Consider the following 15,405-nt stretch of genomic DNA (forward strand, 5'->3'; position numbering starts at 1 on the left):
CCTTGAAATCACCTGCCACTTGCTTCCAGGATTAAAAATGACTAGAAGTCCAAGAGTTACAAACCAAACCATTTAATCATCTCTTTGAAAATAAACAATATAGAAGGCCCAACCTCAAGGTCTCCTGAGCAACAGATGGGGCAGGTAAATTCGTCCTCTGCGCAGAGCCCTTGGAGCAGGATCAAGTGCCAGAAGAACGTTAAGATGGCAAGCAGTGGCAGCACAGGTGCAGGCGTCATGCATTCAGTTTAGCAGTTTTACAGACCATATAGTATAAACCTCAAATAACTTTTAGACCAAAGCCATGCGAAACGGAGACAGAAGAGCATCATGGGATGCAGGCTTTTTCCATTGGTAAAGAATGGAAAAAGCGGCAGTTGGTGATCTCACCTTTGCCTCCCCCCGTCCTTCCCTCCAGTGCTAAGGACTGAACAGACAGGCCCTCCTAAGAGTAAGGCTGCCTGCTTCTTGCTGTAGCTGCCAGTCTGTGTAGAGCAAGTTCCCTCTCCCCACTCTATTCGGCTATATGCCTGTCGGATGCAGAAGCAAGGGAAGTGCATATGAGAGTGCCTCCCAGAACAGGCAAGAATAGAGAACTGCCCAGTCACTTCAACAGGTGAAAAGAACCCTCTAGCAGCACAGTGATTTTAGTTTACAAGATTTTAATTTACAAATAAAAAACTACACATTTCATTTTTTCTCCTTTTTCTCCTCTTTCTTGGCATCGCTCTTCTCCTTGTCTTTCTCCTTCTCATCTTTCCTCTCCTTTTTGCTTTCCTCTTTCTCCTGCCCTTCTTTCTTTTCTGCATCCCGGTTGGCAATCTTGTTGTTAATGAGGTTGTGCAGGGCAACCACAGACCGGATAAGAGAAGCCAAGTAGACTACCACCATCTGGTCATTGGTCTTCAGGTAAAAGGCCTTGACGAACTCTTGCAGGTTGACATCTGGCAGCAGGTTAAAGACATCCTGAAGGTGGTAGATGATCTGGTGATTGATGGGTAGTTTGCCCATGGCCACTTTCTCTAGGTAGCTCCTGATGTCCAGAAGCTTGGAGTTCAGTCCCTTCAAACCATGGACCTGGTTTGTGATGCGCTGGGACAGAGTGCCCACTGTTGTGTCCTTAATATCTCTGAAACGTCCACAACAGGAAGGAGAAGCATTAGTACACTGCTTTACTGCAGTCATTTATAGGTCTTTCTAGCTTGGAAATGAAGTGTTGCTTAGAAGGGCAGCTGAATTACAACCAAGTTCAGTTACTTAGCAAAGCGATTCAAGTCAAAGATCAAGAAAAAAAACTGGCTGACACTGGGTGCATTAAAAATAGATCTCTAAGTTGCTTTTCATGTGCAAGGGTGTTCTCTTTCTAAATCAGCTTTTCCTAGTTATCCTGGTTTGAGGGACAGAAGACAAGACTCGGGTCCTAAATCCTTTGTCAATGCCTCACTGCGTGGATCTGGGCAAGTTGATCTTCTACAGATTGTACACCTATATAGTAGGTGTAAAAGCTCCATTTTACAGCAGGCTTGTGAGACTTCAATTTTCACTGAAGGATCTGAAATCTGCTTTATAAAAAGCAAAGGCAAAACAATCCAAGTTCTTCTTAAGGAAAACAATGCCCATATGGTTTTTAAGAGCCTCAAAGGGTAGAAAGGCTATAAAGTCTGCTTTGGCTGACTCTGTGTTCCTGATTTCAAAAGTAGCAGTTTCCACTATCAATTCAAACAACAAAAAGGCTTCCACTTTGCACTCATCTATAAAGTAAAGTCCTAAAAATGTCTCAAGCTAACTTCCAGCATTCAAGGAACAAGATGAAATTAAAGCTTTTGACATTTTTAGGAAGCAGTCACACTTTACTAGGAAGGAGCTCAGTAGATGACATACAAATCAATACCTTCCCCTCATCCCCCAGCAAGCAGCCGGCACTCTCCTAAATGCTGTAGCACGCCATATGACCCTTGAAGGAGTTTTTCGTTAGAAAAAGTTACCGTAACAAGTGTTCAACACCAACTTCCTCCGCCTCCTCGGCTCCAATTTCACTGGTCACATGTTCAAATGTCTTGGAGGTTGGAGTGCCATCCTTTGAGGTGCAAGAATGGAAGGTGAACAGGGTTACAACTAAAACAGAGTGCAGTGTGCGCACACCCTCAAGTAGCCAGTTTTGTGCCTTCTGCATTTGGAAAAGCAGAAAGCCTCATACAGACCAACACGTTCACAAAACTAGAAATACTCTTATAGTTCTAATAGCAGGGTCCCCAAGAGTAAATAGTTGCTTTTCTCCACAATGGGCCTCAGACACGCTGACAGAACCAATTTTTAAAAATCTGCCTGGAATCTAGCAAAAGGCAAAGTTGCATGGAAATCTGCCACTGACCTACTACTGCACACATCTACGTACAGTGGATTATGAGTGATTACTAGAGATAAAAGGCAAGAAACATTTAAAACTGATGATGAAGATGCAAATTAGTATCTAATTACTTGAACTATTGCTGTGTCAGCTGCCATTTATCAGTGGTATCTTTAAAGCATGCCCCACTGCTACTTTTTGCATGGGTGCAGGCATGTCAGAAATAGAAGAGCAGTGTTCTAAATCTAAACAGTTTGCCCTACATCCATGCTTCTGGAAAGCAACAGAGTTTCTTAGGATAAGTAGGGGAAGCAGTCCTTTTTTCAAGAGGATGAAGGATGGAAATTCTTGGTTCAACAAACGTAAGTTTACAACTGGGGTTTAAGCTCTAGCTTCAGCAAATAACGCAAAGGCACAGGACCAATTAATGCAACATCCCCTACTGGACCGCAAAAGACAAATTGATACACACCAAGCAATATGTTTTAACTTCTCTATTACTCAAAATATGCCCTCTTTCAGGAAAAACTAAATGAACTGGAAAATAGCACGTACTGAACTGCTGAACACTTACATCGTGAACTTCTTCAACTGAAATATAAGCTTCTGTGGGCAGCCCGAGGTCCTTTGGCTTTACATCAATAATTACCAATACCTAGAAGAAAAAAAAAACATGTTTCAGTAAGATAAAGTCACCCGAAGGACTAGATGAAGGATCTCAGTCAACTATTGGTTCTTCAGATGTTATAAGCCTCTTTCGTTTTAACTGTAAGCGAAGGAAAGATCTGTCTCTATGGTAGGAGTTAGATCTGCACTCTCTACTGACTTCATAGCTGTCAAGCTGCATCTTATTGTGTCACGACAGCAAACTGGAGATTGGGCTGGTAGGAACTGCAGACTGCCAGAAGTTCCATAAGCAGAGTTGCAAGAGCGGTACTTACAGAGTTAGGACAGTATCTTTTCATCAGTTCATTGATGGCAATATCATTCTTATGTAGTTTGGGGCCTGTGTGGTACCATCCAACTATTCTTTCCCTAGCTGGGGAAAAAAACAACCAAAGATTAGAGCCAGAATGACAGGGAAGCATTTCATACAGAGGGATACTAAAGCTCAAATATAACTACTACCTAACCCCAAATTCTGCCCAAGCTTTGAAAGAAAAAAAATGGTTAACTCCACTTCTGTTCTGGATACACATCTGTAAAAACCTGAAAATACTGAAATGGAATTAAATTGTTTCTATATTTGCACACTTTGCCCTATATCCATGCTTCTGGAAAGCAGTTTAGGAATAGAAAGTTGAATCGGTGATGGATGAGGCTGAGAGCAGGCTAGGACCTTAATATTCTTAGCTGCAAGGTTGTTTGGTAAATATGGAAGAATGGGTTTCAAGGGGAAGTACTTGCTAAATAAATAAATACATACTGAATGATTTTTGTACCCAAACAGTTTGAGAAATTGGTGCATATTGTATAAATGAAATGCAGGGCTCTGCTAATGAACAGCACACTCACTTCCTTTGTGCACTCCCCTGAATTAACTCCACAGCACTCCATCAGGAGAAGCTTTAGTAATAACATGCATCTTGGTCAGTGAACTCAGGCTCTGGAACACCTTCCAGAGAGAGCAACCTTTATTTAAGTTGGCAAAAGGTGGACTTTGGCAGAAGGGCGTCACCTGAACTCAGTATCCTGACAGCATGTACAGAAGTAGCCACTTCTATGACAGTGATGGTCCAAATCATGATGGTGTCTTGTTACAATCAACACCTTGACATTCCTTTCTTAATCACATGAGCAGTCACATTCTGCTCTTGTCAAAGCTTCTGAGCTGTCTCAAAGGACAGTCTCCCAGAGAAAAGTGTGTCATGTTTTTGGCTGGTTTATTGCCAAGGCATAGACTCTACATTCACCCTTATATATCAGCTCTAGAAATGTAGGGCTGGAAGCGACCTCCCTGCCAGTGAGTCCAGTTCCACATTACCTATACTGTAGCCTCTCCATATTTAACTAGCCCTGATAATCTCATAAAGCAGGGATGGCCAACCAATGGCACTGGCACACAACAGATAGAGGAGATGGCAGGTAGCACAGCGGCAGACTGGGTAGGGAGCAGAAAACAGAGCAGCAGATTGGGCAGGGGAAGGGATTGGAGTGGCATGTAGGAAGGGTGCAGGGCTTAATGTTGGCATGCCTGCCAAAAAGTTTGGCCCCCAGTGTCGTAAGAAAAGAATGAGCCTCTTTGTAAGATCAATTAGCATAAATGGCTTATCAATTCAAATCTGAATTTGTAATTCAAATGTCCCCTCATAAGAAGGAAAAGAGACCGTAGCACACCAGTATGGAAGGGGTCACAACATAGTTATGAATTTCTGTGATAGCTGTTTAATCCCCAGGAAGCGTTAGCTCTTTATTTCCAAGACCTATGACATATCAGAAGACTTAGGATTTGCCTATATGTGGAAGTGGGTAAGAAGTAGTGTGAATTTAAAAGGAATACTTTTCTGCATTAATTCTCTATATGAACGTTCTGCACAGAGGGCTGAGTGTGGTTTAGGTTAATCCCGGAAAGGCACTCACAGTACAGAATAACGTGTCCGCATGAGGAAGTAGTGTGGAATAGCGTATTGTGTCTTTATCTGCACCACAACTTATCCTGCACTAACTTATCCATGACAGGTTTTAGGAAAATAGCCACTCCCGTGAAAAGCTGCACTTACCATTGACTTTTTTAAACATTCCATACATGTTCTCCAGGTAATCATGGTCTAGAAACCAAACACTGTCATCTTTATCATCCTCATCAAAGGGAACTGGAAACAAAACAGAGCTCAATATTTAGTAGTTCAAATTTTAGTCTGAATGCTTCCATAGAAAAAAAGTAAAATTTGTTTCACAAGTCCTTACATGCCAACGGGGAAAAATAATTTATTTTGAATTGACAGAGTTCAACCACTCTGCTCTATTGGGCTGCACAAACTGCTATAAAACTGAACGGCAACGTTAACAGATTCTCTCACAGAAAGGTTTTCTGATAATTACAGAATCACTTGATGACACAAGTAAAAGCAAGGCAACAGAAAAAAAAAAAAGCAAGGCAACAAGATGACGCAAGTAAAAGCAAGGCAACTTGTCAGTTTCTTTGGGTGGGCAACAAAGTGTTTGGTAGTAAATGAAACAATTCATATTGGAGTAACTGACTCAATATTGGTGGGAAAGGACTTCTGATAAAGCAAATTCAAGATCTTAACAGAACATGATAGCTCGCTGGATCAGAAGTTTGTATAATGTAAAAGGTAGTCTTCTGTATAAGGTGAATTAAGATGAACAAGCTAGACTCCTATGAAGTCTATTAAACATAGAAATCGGAGAAGTACGGCTGGGAGGGACCTCAAGAGGTCATCGAGTCCAACCCCCTGCCTGAAGTAAGACAGGTCTTGTGTCCCACAGGGGGACTGAACCTGTGACTGGCATTATTAGCACCACCTAACCAACTGAGCTAATCAACCACTCATCATTCTTGCTCTTAAATTGTAGCTTTTAAATACAGCTACAATTTAAACAAAATGTAACAGTATCCTTACAGGCCAAATGTAATTAGCTTGTTGAACTCTCACTGGGCACTGCTTGAGGAAAAGAGCTGAACTTTAAACACAATATTGGATCTTCCTATAAATATATAGCATCTCATCTAAAATAGCACCTGCTGGGGTACAACTCAAGTTACAAAATAAACACTTGTTTAGGGTAAAAAAGAAACCTCCAGCACGAACGTGAAGTAGAGCTGCTTCTGAAGTGTTGTGCACTGGATACTGCTGGGGAAAAGATGTAGAACCAGACTAACTGGAAAAGGGACTGTTTTGTAAGCAGGTAATTAGTATTCTTTGTGGCAAGGTAAATACCAGCTTTTTGACTTGATAAATGGCAAGAAGTCTTGTGGTCCACCTCAAACCAGCATCTAAGAGTCGGTATAGCCGGTAGACTGATGGGCTGTGAACAGGACAGGTCACACACTCACCTGCAAAACTGTTGGACACGTCTAATATTTTCTTCTGCCAAGAGCCCAGCAACACACCGACAACTCGCTTCTGATTCCCAACCTTTCCTATTCTAAAAAGAAAAGGCTGTCAGTTTGAATTATGGAGAACGTCTCAAACGCAAAAGAAACACCAGTGGACCAAACTAATTCATTCCACCATCTCAGTTTTAAAATTGGAAAAAACAGCACGGGTGTGGAGAGACCGGAAGTCGAGAAGGAAATACTTGTTCTGCATTGCTTACACCTAAAGAAGTCATTACCATGAGCTTTAAACCAAAGCTCTAATCTTATAATGTAATCACTCATGGATCAAACGCACGGACGCGTCCGCGCAGCTAATGGATGCAAGTGGTGGAAGTGAATAGAAGGCAACTACTGCATCTCTCCAGAACAGCAGATTGTAAAAACTGAGTCAACTTTCAAATTATTCAGTATCATCCATCATATATTTTTATAACGGTATGTTTTTCTGTTGCTGTATGTTGCCTTGAAGGGGAGAGAGGGGTGTTTTTTGGGTTTTTTTAACATCAGAAGTACTTGTCAGTTGGTGCAATTAAGTTAATTTAGGCACACTGAGCACAAATTGCACTAGACGTTTAGAGGAATATAATTTTATTCTCTGCCGTGCAAATTGTAGCTTTAAGCATAAAATTTGTATAGACCAGACAGATGAAAAGTGCCACATTTTCAATATGCTGAAAAACGATTCTTTTAAAGTCAGTCAGTTGTACCTAATAAAACGGTATTTATAACTCGTTAGCAATTTCACAATATTTGAACATTATTTTAACTCTTCCTGTTCGAGAAGAACAAATCGAATCTATTTGACAATAGCTTTTGCTTTCACACGAGCAAGAACCGTTGTGGTTGTAACTCGCTCGATTCCCAGCGTCGCACCCTGTAACAAACCATGTAAGCAGTCCCTGCTACGCCGCGCTGGCACCGCTGACTCCACGTCCACCATCCCATTTAACGGACTGGCTGTCCCAGCCCTTCGTCTACCGTGAAGACTATTACAGCTGCGTCTTACTTTGCCATAAGAAACTACCCCGCTAGTCTTGAGCTAAACGGGACGCCCGTGCACGCGGTTCCTACCGCAGGGACCGTGTGCTAAGGTGATATTTGGTCCCAAATCTGCACTCGCACAAAACGCAAAGTCATCTGCGTGCATAATCCGGGACCAAAACCGCACGTATGGGCGGCCACTGCCCAGCGGTTTCCACCCTGTGCGCCGCAGGGACCCGCAGGTTACGTCTACGGGGGTCGGCGAATGAAGACCACGATCAATTAAAAGCACGTGAATACCCACGCTTACAATTCAAGGGGGGCTGCGCCTCCGTGGGAACTTTTTTAGGGGTCTGCAAATGAAGAAAGGCTGAAAAACCCTCAAAGTTAGACCACTTATTTTTCATGAAAGCAACCGATCGGGGAAATCCAGCGTGGCGAGCCTGGCGCGGAGTTTCTACGCGCACCTACGGGGCCGAGCGCTCGGGTATGAGGCGCACGGAGCCTCAGACGTGGTTGTCCGTGCGAGGAGCAGCGAGACGAGGGTCGTGTCCAAGTGTCCAGGGGGGGGTTGGAGCCCTGCGCCGGGTCCGGGCGCACACCGATGCGGCGCTCCGTGGGGCCCAGCGCCCTTGGGCACCCTCTTGTGGCCGGGCGAGCGCAGGGGCTGCAGCACCCCACGAGGGCAGCACCCCACCCCGGCTGCCCTCAGGCCCGGCCTGCCTGGGCCCGCGGAGGGAGCAGGCCGGGCCCGTGACTCAGCGGCCGCGCCGGGGCCCGGCCTCACCTGTTGAAGTGATCCACCACGCTGAGCAGCACCAGCGGGTGTACCACCACCCGGTCCACGGCCAGCTCCGGCATCGCGCCCCCTGCTCGGCCCGCTCCGCCGCGTCTGTCCGCCCGCCCGTCGGTGCCCGCGCAAGGCTAGGCCCAGCTCCCCTCAGCACACTCCCAGCCTGCACCGCGCCGGGGCGGAGACAGCGCGACGCCATCTTGGGGAGGCGGGGTGGGAACGGGGAAGAGGGCGCCATCTTGGAGAGGTCAAAAGAAGGGAGGAGTTGAAGCGCCATGTTGGGGAGGGCGAATGGACGCCATGCTGGGGAGGGAGGAAAGGCGAGCCGGCGCCATGTTGGAGAGGTCAAAGAAAGGATGGAAGCGAGGCGCCATCTTGGGAAGGGCACAACAGCCGTTGCGAGGGAGCCCCGCCGCCATCTTGTAAGTCGGCGCCGTGGAGCCTCGGCCTGCGCCGCCATCTTGAGAAGGTCAGTGAGGCCTGTGAGCCTCGCCCCTCCTGAGGTGGCGGGGGGAGCCCGGAGGTGTCCCGCCTCCCCCGACCCGACCAGGTGTGAGGAAATACTGCCATAACACGAGGCTAATTACCCTGTACTTACCTAGCAAGTGTGATGCTGCGACGACGATTTTGGCTGAGGCGGTTTCACCGAGGTGGGAGGGGAGATGCCCTCGAATGCCGTCGGGTCCCCTTCAGGTGTCTGTGGTGCCTCTCACGCGAGGTCTCGCCTTTGCGGGGACGGGGGATTACTCCTGGGCTTTCCTCACCTGAAGACTAACGCCTCCGCGCTCGGGGCTGGCGTGTCGGATGCCCGCCGCGGGTTTGGGAGTCCGCGACGCCCCAGGCGGAAGCGTCCGGGGGGGTTGGCCATCGTAGAGGACAGTCCTGTCGCCGTCTGCTGATACCAAACCGGATGCCTTTAGGTCTGCTATTTTTCTCCTGAAGCCGTGGGTTATTCTCTTGAAACTCTGCCATTCTGCTGGGGAAAACCCACCCAACTGGACGCCTTTACGCCCGCTATTTTTCTCTTGAAGAGAAGACTAGAGGACAGAAAGGCATCTGGTTTCGTATCGGTAGAGGACAGGGCAGCAGGAAACGGGACTGTCCTCTGCGATGGCTGCTGGCCCGGGAGGTGGGAGGCTTGCCCGCTCGACGACTGACCTCTGCTCAGCTGACACACAGAATTTAAAACTCATCTGGCCGGTTTGGCCCAGGACACAAAATGAAAAAAAACCCCGTGTTTATACAGTCGTGAGCAATTGACAACTATTATATTAACGATCGATTACCTCATGCAGCATTATACACTTTCGAAGTGCTGTATTAGAGTTAAGTAATCACTCAGGGTAGATTTCGTAGCTGTCGGGGCTGAAAGGGGCCTCGTGAGAGCGCCGGGTCTAGCCCTTTGCCCGAGGCGTAGGAAGTCAGCTGGGGTCAGATCGCCCCAGCAAGATGAGCATTCAAGTGTTGCACTGATGTACCAATAACGATTTTCTTGGCTGATACCGACGGCCGATTATTAACCAGCTGTGCCAGCCGATACCGATCCAATAGCTGATTTACAGGAATGCAGCGGGCAGCTTGCACAGCAGTGCTCTGCCAGGGAGGCCGGGGGGGAGGGGAAGGGGCAGATTGCAGCGAAGGAGGGAGTGGGGCAGGGGCAGGGGCAGGCGCTGCACAGCCAGGGCGGTGAATGGGACCCCGGGGCAGGGCATGGGCCACTCATCCAGGAGGATGGGGAGGGGGGCAGTTCCCCACCACTTCATGCAGCCCCAGGGTAGGTATGGGGGCATGTGCCCCCCCCCACCCCTGGATTTGTGTGTGGGGTGGGAGCGGGCTGCCCGCTGCTGTTTGGGCCAGGGTCTGTGCCAGTCTCTTCCCAGCGGGGGGCTTTGGCTGCACAGGGTTGGGGGGGTTCAGCTGCATGGGGTGGGCGGTGGTGGTGCTGGGAGGGGTGGCTATGGGGGGGGGTTATGTTGGGAGGGGAGGCTTTGGGATGGCCGTAGACCCCAAGCCTCCTCCAGGGCCGCCCCTCCCAGTGCTGCTGCCTGCCCCATGCAGCTGAGCCCTCCCCACCTCTGCCGCCCCCAGTGCAGCCCCGGCTATCTTCTCCCCCTCCCCTCACTGGGAAGAGGTCAGTGTAGCCCCTGGCCCTGAGCCCACAGTGGGCAGCCTGCCCTTGTCCAGTGCACAAATCCAGCGGGCACGTGCCCTCCATGCCTACTCTGGGGGTGCACACAGAGGTGGAGAGCTGCCCCCCCAGTGCCCCCTCGACTAGTGTCCCACGCCCTGTCCCATTCCCTCCCTGCCCCACACCCCATCCTCCCACAGACTTATTGGCTGGATGCTGCACACAGCATTTAGCGGTGACATTATTGGCCAAAAAAACCTGATTGCCCATAATGTTAATTTTCCTGTTATCGGTGCCGATCCACTATGCGACTGATGTATTGGTGCACCTGTACTAATTACTCTTAGGAAGTGGTGAAGTCATGTATTGAATTTCATCAATTGAAATAAACACATAAGCTCAATACTGAAACAGGAGATTTAGGTTGGCTCTTAGGATAAACTTTACTATTATGGGGGAGTTAAGCACTGGAATAGATAACCTCTAGAGAGAGTGGATTTTCTGCCATTGGAAGTTTTCAAGAGCAGTCTTTTATTGGAATAATCTAGAAAGGGAAGATTTTTACTTGAGCAAAGATTGGCTATGGGGCCCTTTTGAGGTCCTTTCCAGCCCTTTTTCCCCTGAGATTGTATTACTTAATATTTTTATTAATTTTTACTTTCACCTGCGGTTGGTCTTTCCAGTGACTGCTCTCAGCTTAGGTCACAGGGAAAGTGTCTATATTTGCACAAGCTCCTGTGTTATTGTCCTTCCTATGCTTTTTTATCATGAATGAAATGCTATAGCTGTAAAGTCACAGAACAAACAGGGCTGTACATGTTAGACATCATTTGACAGTTGCATATTTTCTATCTGATGCTTAATGAAAATTATTCATATTCCTTTTGTAGACATCGCCTATGAATGGCTGGAGAGGCTTTTTTCTGGTGACATAATAATAAAATTATAATTACTAATAATATTTGGTGCTGACAGTATTCTGGTTAAGAGTCTCAAGGCCATCTAAGATATTTGTTAATTAAACCACATGGCCCCACTGCAAGGTAAATTAGTATTCTTATTCCCATTTTATAAAAGGGGAAAGCTGAGGTATAGAGACGTTATTTGCCCAAGGTCATACAGGAAATCTGTAGCAGAACTGGAAATAAAATCCAGATTTCTTCCATCCCTGTGTTTTAATCACCAAGATTTACTTTGCTGTCCAGCTTCTCATAAGAAAAAAAAATCTATTATATTTTTTCTTCTTTAGAAATTAACTGTCAAGCAAAATCTACCTACACTAGTTCTAATACCCTTAACAAAATGAATTTGCAGCCTGTCCTTAATTCAGGCTATTGATAATCAAACTGAAGAATAACATTCTAAAGCCAAGTCTCTCTTCCCTGAAAATAAAATAAAATAAAATAACCCCACTGCTTAGCAGCCTCTTCTGCTCCACCAGTCTCAGCTGTGGCTGTTGCTTTCCCACGGCCAACCAGCTGTTCCCATCAGTCACAGATGTTCCCATCTCGACTAGTGCTGTGGTTTTCTGCATCCTAAAGACACCGAGGTTCATGCTTCCTCCTCGTCTTCTAATGGTCTTGAACAGAAGGATGGTTTTGCGAGGAACACATCAGACTGGAACTTGGCAGATCTGAATTTAGTTTCTGCCATCGATTCCTTGTGTGTCCTTGGCCATGTCAGAAAATCCCTCTCTGCCTCAGTTCCTCATACATAAAACAGGGGCAAATAACACTTTCTCTCGTTGTTTGTCCGTCTGACTCATCTAGGCAGTAAGGCTTTCAAAGCAGATGTGTTCTCTATGTATGTATTGCACCTAGCACAGATCTTGCTAAGGACTTATCAGGGCTCAGGGAAGATACATAATAGTAATGTAATGCCAGTGACAGAGACCTGGAGATCACGTCAGTACACATCTCTGTACAACTTTAGCATTTGAATTCAGCTGACGTGTCTGGTTCCAAGTCTTTAGGTAACCTTAGCAGCCTCAGCATTGGCACGATGAGGTAAAACAGCAGCTTGATGTCACAGTCAGGATTGTTAATTCTCTTCAGTGGGGCCATTTTTAGGTTAGCTTGCTTTGCTCAAGTTCCTTGTATTGCATGGGAGAAAGCAGCCTCGCTCTAGGCCATGCCTTTTTCGATATGACTTCCAAGATGCACTTTCATTGACATGAGGAAAAAATGGAGCTGAACGAAAACTCTACATCCTGGGTATTTAGAATTAGCCAAGACCAGAAATTCCAAGTTTGCCATCTCTTTTAAGAGAGCCTTATCATCCTAATACAACAGCACCTGATCCAATCACTCCAAAACACTGCCATGGTAAGAGATTCATCTGATGATTTTTGACTCTTTCAAGACAACATCTATTACTTTCAGACATTGTCTTACAACAACAGACCCTGAAAAACTTCTAGTTCTGGGCTAAAGCACTGTGTAACCTCCCCTTGTAAGCGCTACTGACATTTTTCTAGTTGTATGCATTATGCATACAAGGAGGGACCTCTTGTGGAGTTTGTCGAAGTTACAGCTTTTAAAATGGTGTTTTAACATCTTTTTATTTTTTTGAAGAATGCGTGTTTCTTTCCAGCAGAGGGAGTTGTTTGACCACGAAATTAAACTGTTAACAGCAGGATTCTGCAGCCTGTTTTATCAATATACATATAAAACTCAATGTTCAAATTAACTAGTTCAATAAGTAATTTAGCTCATTGATTTTTGGGCATATCCTAAGTGCCATTACAAGCTACGGATATTTTAAATGCCATTACCTAATAGAAGGAATGTTTTAAGCACCTTTTATTGATTTTATTACTGCTTTATTTTGCTGTCTTGGTTTAAAATCATTTTAACCACTCTGTAATCAAGAAGAAATATATCGTTGGTGAAATACAGTCAATTTCCTAAAAACCTTTGACATCGTTAAATAAGGAATTACAGTTGTTAAATCATGTCAGGCAATAACTGAGGGACAGAAATGATATAAAATTTGGAGCAGTGGGCCAGCATACCAGTAAGCTGTGTTGACCTTTGGCATTCAGACTCTGTATGTGACAATCACACTTCAATTCTCTTCTTGGTTCTTACATTAGTAAGAAGAGATTTAAAATCTCAGCATGCCAGGAAGGTTGTTGAAGGATAGCAGAGTATGATCTAGAGACAATTAAAGGGCATTTGAATGACCTGCTGTGACTTTTTGTTAAAATTACTCTCTAACTTAGCAAATTTGAAGTTTTTATTTGCCAGATTGTATTGCTAGTACTGTAGTATATTGATATTCTTCACAAAAGGAGTAAATTGAGTCTGCTTAAAGGGATTTCAGCTACTTCCTTTCCCAGCTTGTTTGACTTGAGAAGATTATCAGTATTATTGAGCTAATCACTTGGTAGATGTAGACCGGGAATACAGGCTATACATTGCTTAATCAAAGAATTGAAAAGTATGTAGTGAATGTTGGAGCTCAATAAAAACTAGCTAATGAGTTGATTGTATTGATGTTTGATGTAATTTAACTGTAGAGTGGCAAACATCAATACCTGGATATGATTTGGTAAATGGCTGTTGTGCAGAGATTCCAAGTTTAGAGAGAACTGCAGTAAGAGAGCACCTGGCAACCACCTAAGACAGGAGCTGCTAGGAGCTGGATTTTGCCCATTAAATGGAATAGGTCTATAAAATCAAATGGTTCAATCATTAATTTTTTTTTTCTTTTTAGACAGTTACACCCAGCTCTCTCCAGAATTTAAAAACAAAAATAAATATTCTCTCTAGGTCTAAAAAATTAGAAGATATAAGAAAAATAAGCTGGCATTATATCAAAATGAATAAGTTATACATCAAATGCATTATAATGTTTTGCCTGCTTATAAATATTGTGAATACCATATGTAATGTATACTCACTAAAGATTTGCTACTCATAATTTAATATTGACATAAACACAAGAAGAGAAGTCAAGAGCAAAGGAGCATTATGCTATATGTGATCTGCTGTTTGTTGTGCTAGATATCCCATGCATTTAGCCCCAGTTTCAACTTGTCATATAAAAACATCTCAAATCAATTTTATTATTGAAAAACAACACATTCATTTGCCCCAGATACTACAAGCTGTAATTTAATTCTGATTTTCCATTCTTTCCTCAGTCACTTTGTGCTTGATTTTATTTCTTAGGTAGTGTCAACTTTTTGTGCCCTTTGGTGCAGTTAATGTTGGTAATATGCAGTGACATCTCTGTAGGACTTTCTGAACCAGAGCTGTGCCAGTGTCAACCACTGTGTCAGCAGCAGGCGGCAGGCTATCAGTGCCTCGTGGCTGAACGGTTCTTTTGTTTGATATGTCAAGCTCTGTCCTCTTCCTGTCATACTGGAAGTCAGGTACTGCAGAAGTGTGGGGCCATCTGTCAGTAATTAGAATCTGTCTTCAAATGCTAAAGCATTTGGATGATTTAGCAGTTTGTTTTTTATTTCTTTCTATAGCATCTGACATTACATTTGCAGCTTCATCCTCATTAGGGCTTGAACCAGGCTCATCGCAACGGTACTGAAACAGTTATCAATCATTGTTCTAGGAAAACTGTGCTTGCCAGCTGTTTTCCATTTTGACTCTTGCTAGTACAATTCTGTCCAAGGTAGCAAAAGGCATTTTTAGAAGCTATGCCAGATAAAATCATGTTAGAGACCATGCGTGTCAAACATGTAAGGAGAAGGCTAAATTCTATTTTGTAATTTTGTTCAAGGGCAGGAGTATAAAATATAGGGTTACATATTGGCCCTGATCCACAGTGAATCTAACTTTATTTTTAATTGAGAGTTAGATGCTGCACAAACTGAATGGGCAACGTGGGTCACAAAAATACATCAAGCAGTCTGCTTGAACAGAATTTGGTCCGTGGATTGGATGTTTGGCAACTCAGCATAGACTGAAGCCCAGAGCAATCTCTTGTGTGGTTTCTCTGTGCAACACCAGATCTGTACTCCCTTGAAGTAAGTGAATCACCCACATTTTCTGTGGAGGGGTGTGCCATATCTGTGGCACTGTCTGTCCCTCCCTGATGTAGAGCAGCCCTCTCTGCACAGTTTGGGGTCTTAA

At 44.8% G+C, this 15,405-nt stretch overlaps 2 protein-coding genes across 2 annotated transcripts in view; one reads left to right on the forward strand and one right to left on the reverse strand.

Moving 5' to 3' along the window:
• Nucleotides 1–56: 56 nt before the first annotated feature.
• PSMD7 (proteasome 26S subunit, non-ATPase 7) lies at nt 57–8,345 on the reverse strand. Its single transcript, XM_006258820.4, has 7 exons — nt 8,179–8,345; nt 6,366–6,457; nt 5,068–5,160; nt 3,289–3,386; nt 2,922–3,002; nt 1,986–2,077; nt 57–1,129 (listed from the first exon to the last, which is right to left on the reverse strand). Exons 1-7 carry the CDS (start codon nt 8,250–8,252, stop codon nt 691–693), a joined length of 969 nt encoding a protein of 322 aa, XP_006258882.1. The 5' UTR covers nt 8,253–8,345; the 3' UTR covers nt 57–690.
• A 311-nt stretch (nt 8,346–8,656) lies between these two features.
• The window catches only part of ZFHX3 (zinc finger homeobox 3), an 813,079-nt gene continuing 806,330 nt past the window's right edge, over nt 8,657–15,405 (forward strand). The window contains exon 1 of the mRNA XM_059714010.1: nt 8,657–8,734. The gene's annotated coding sequence lies outside the window, so the exon portion shown is untranslated. The remainder of the gene's footprint in view (nt 8,735–15,405) is intronic.

This window comes from Alligator mississippiensis, chromosome 10 (genome assembly GCF_030867095.1).
Source record: "Alligator mississippiensis isolate rAllMis1 chromosome 10, rAllMis1, whole genome shotgun sequence".
In the NCBI taxonomy this organism is placed as follows: Eukaryota; Metazoa; Chordata; order Crocodylia; family Alligatoridae; genus Alligator; species Alligator mississippiensis.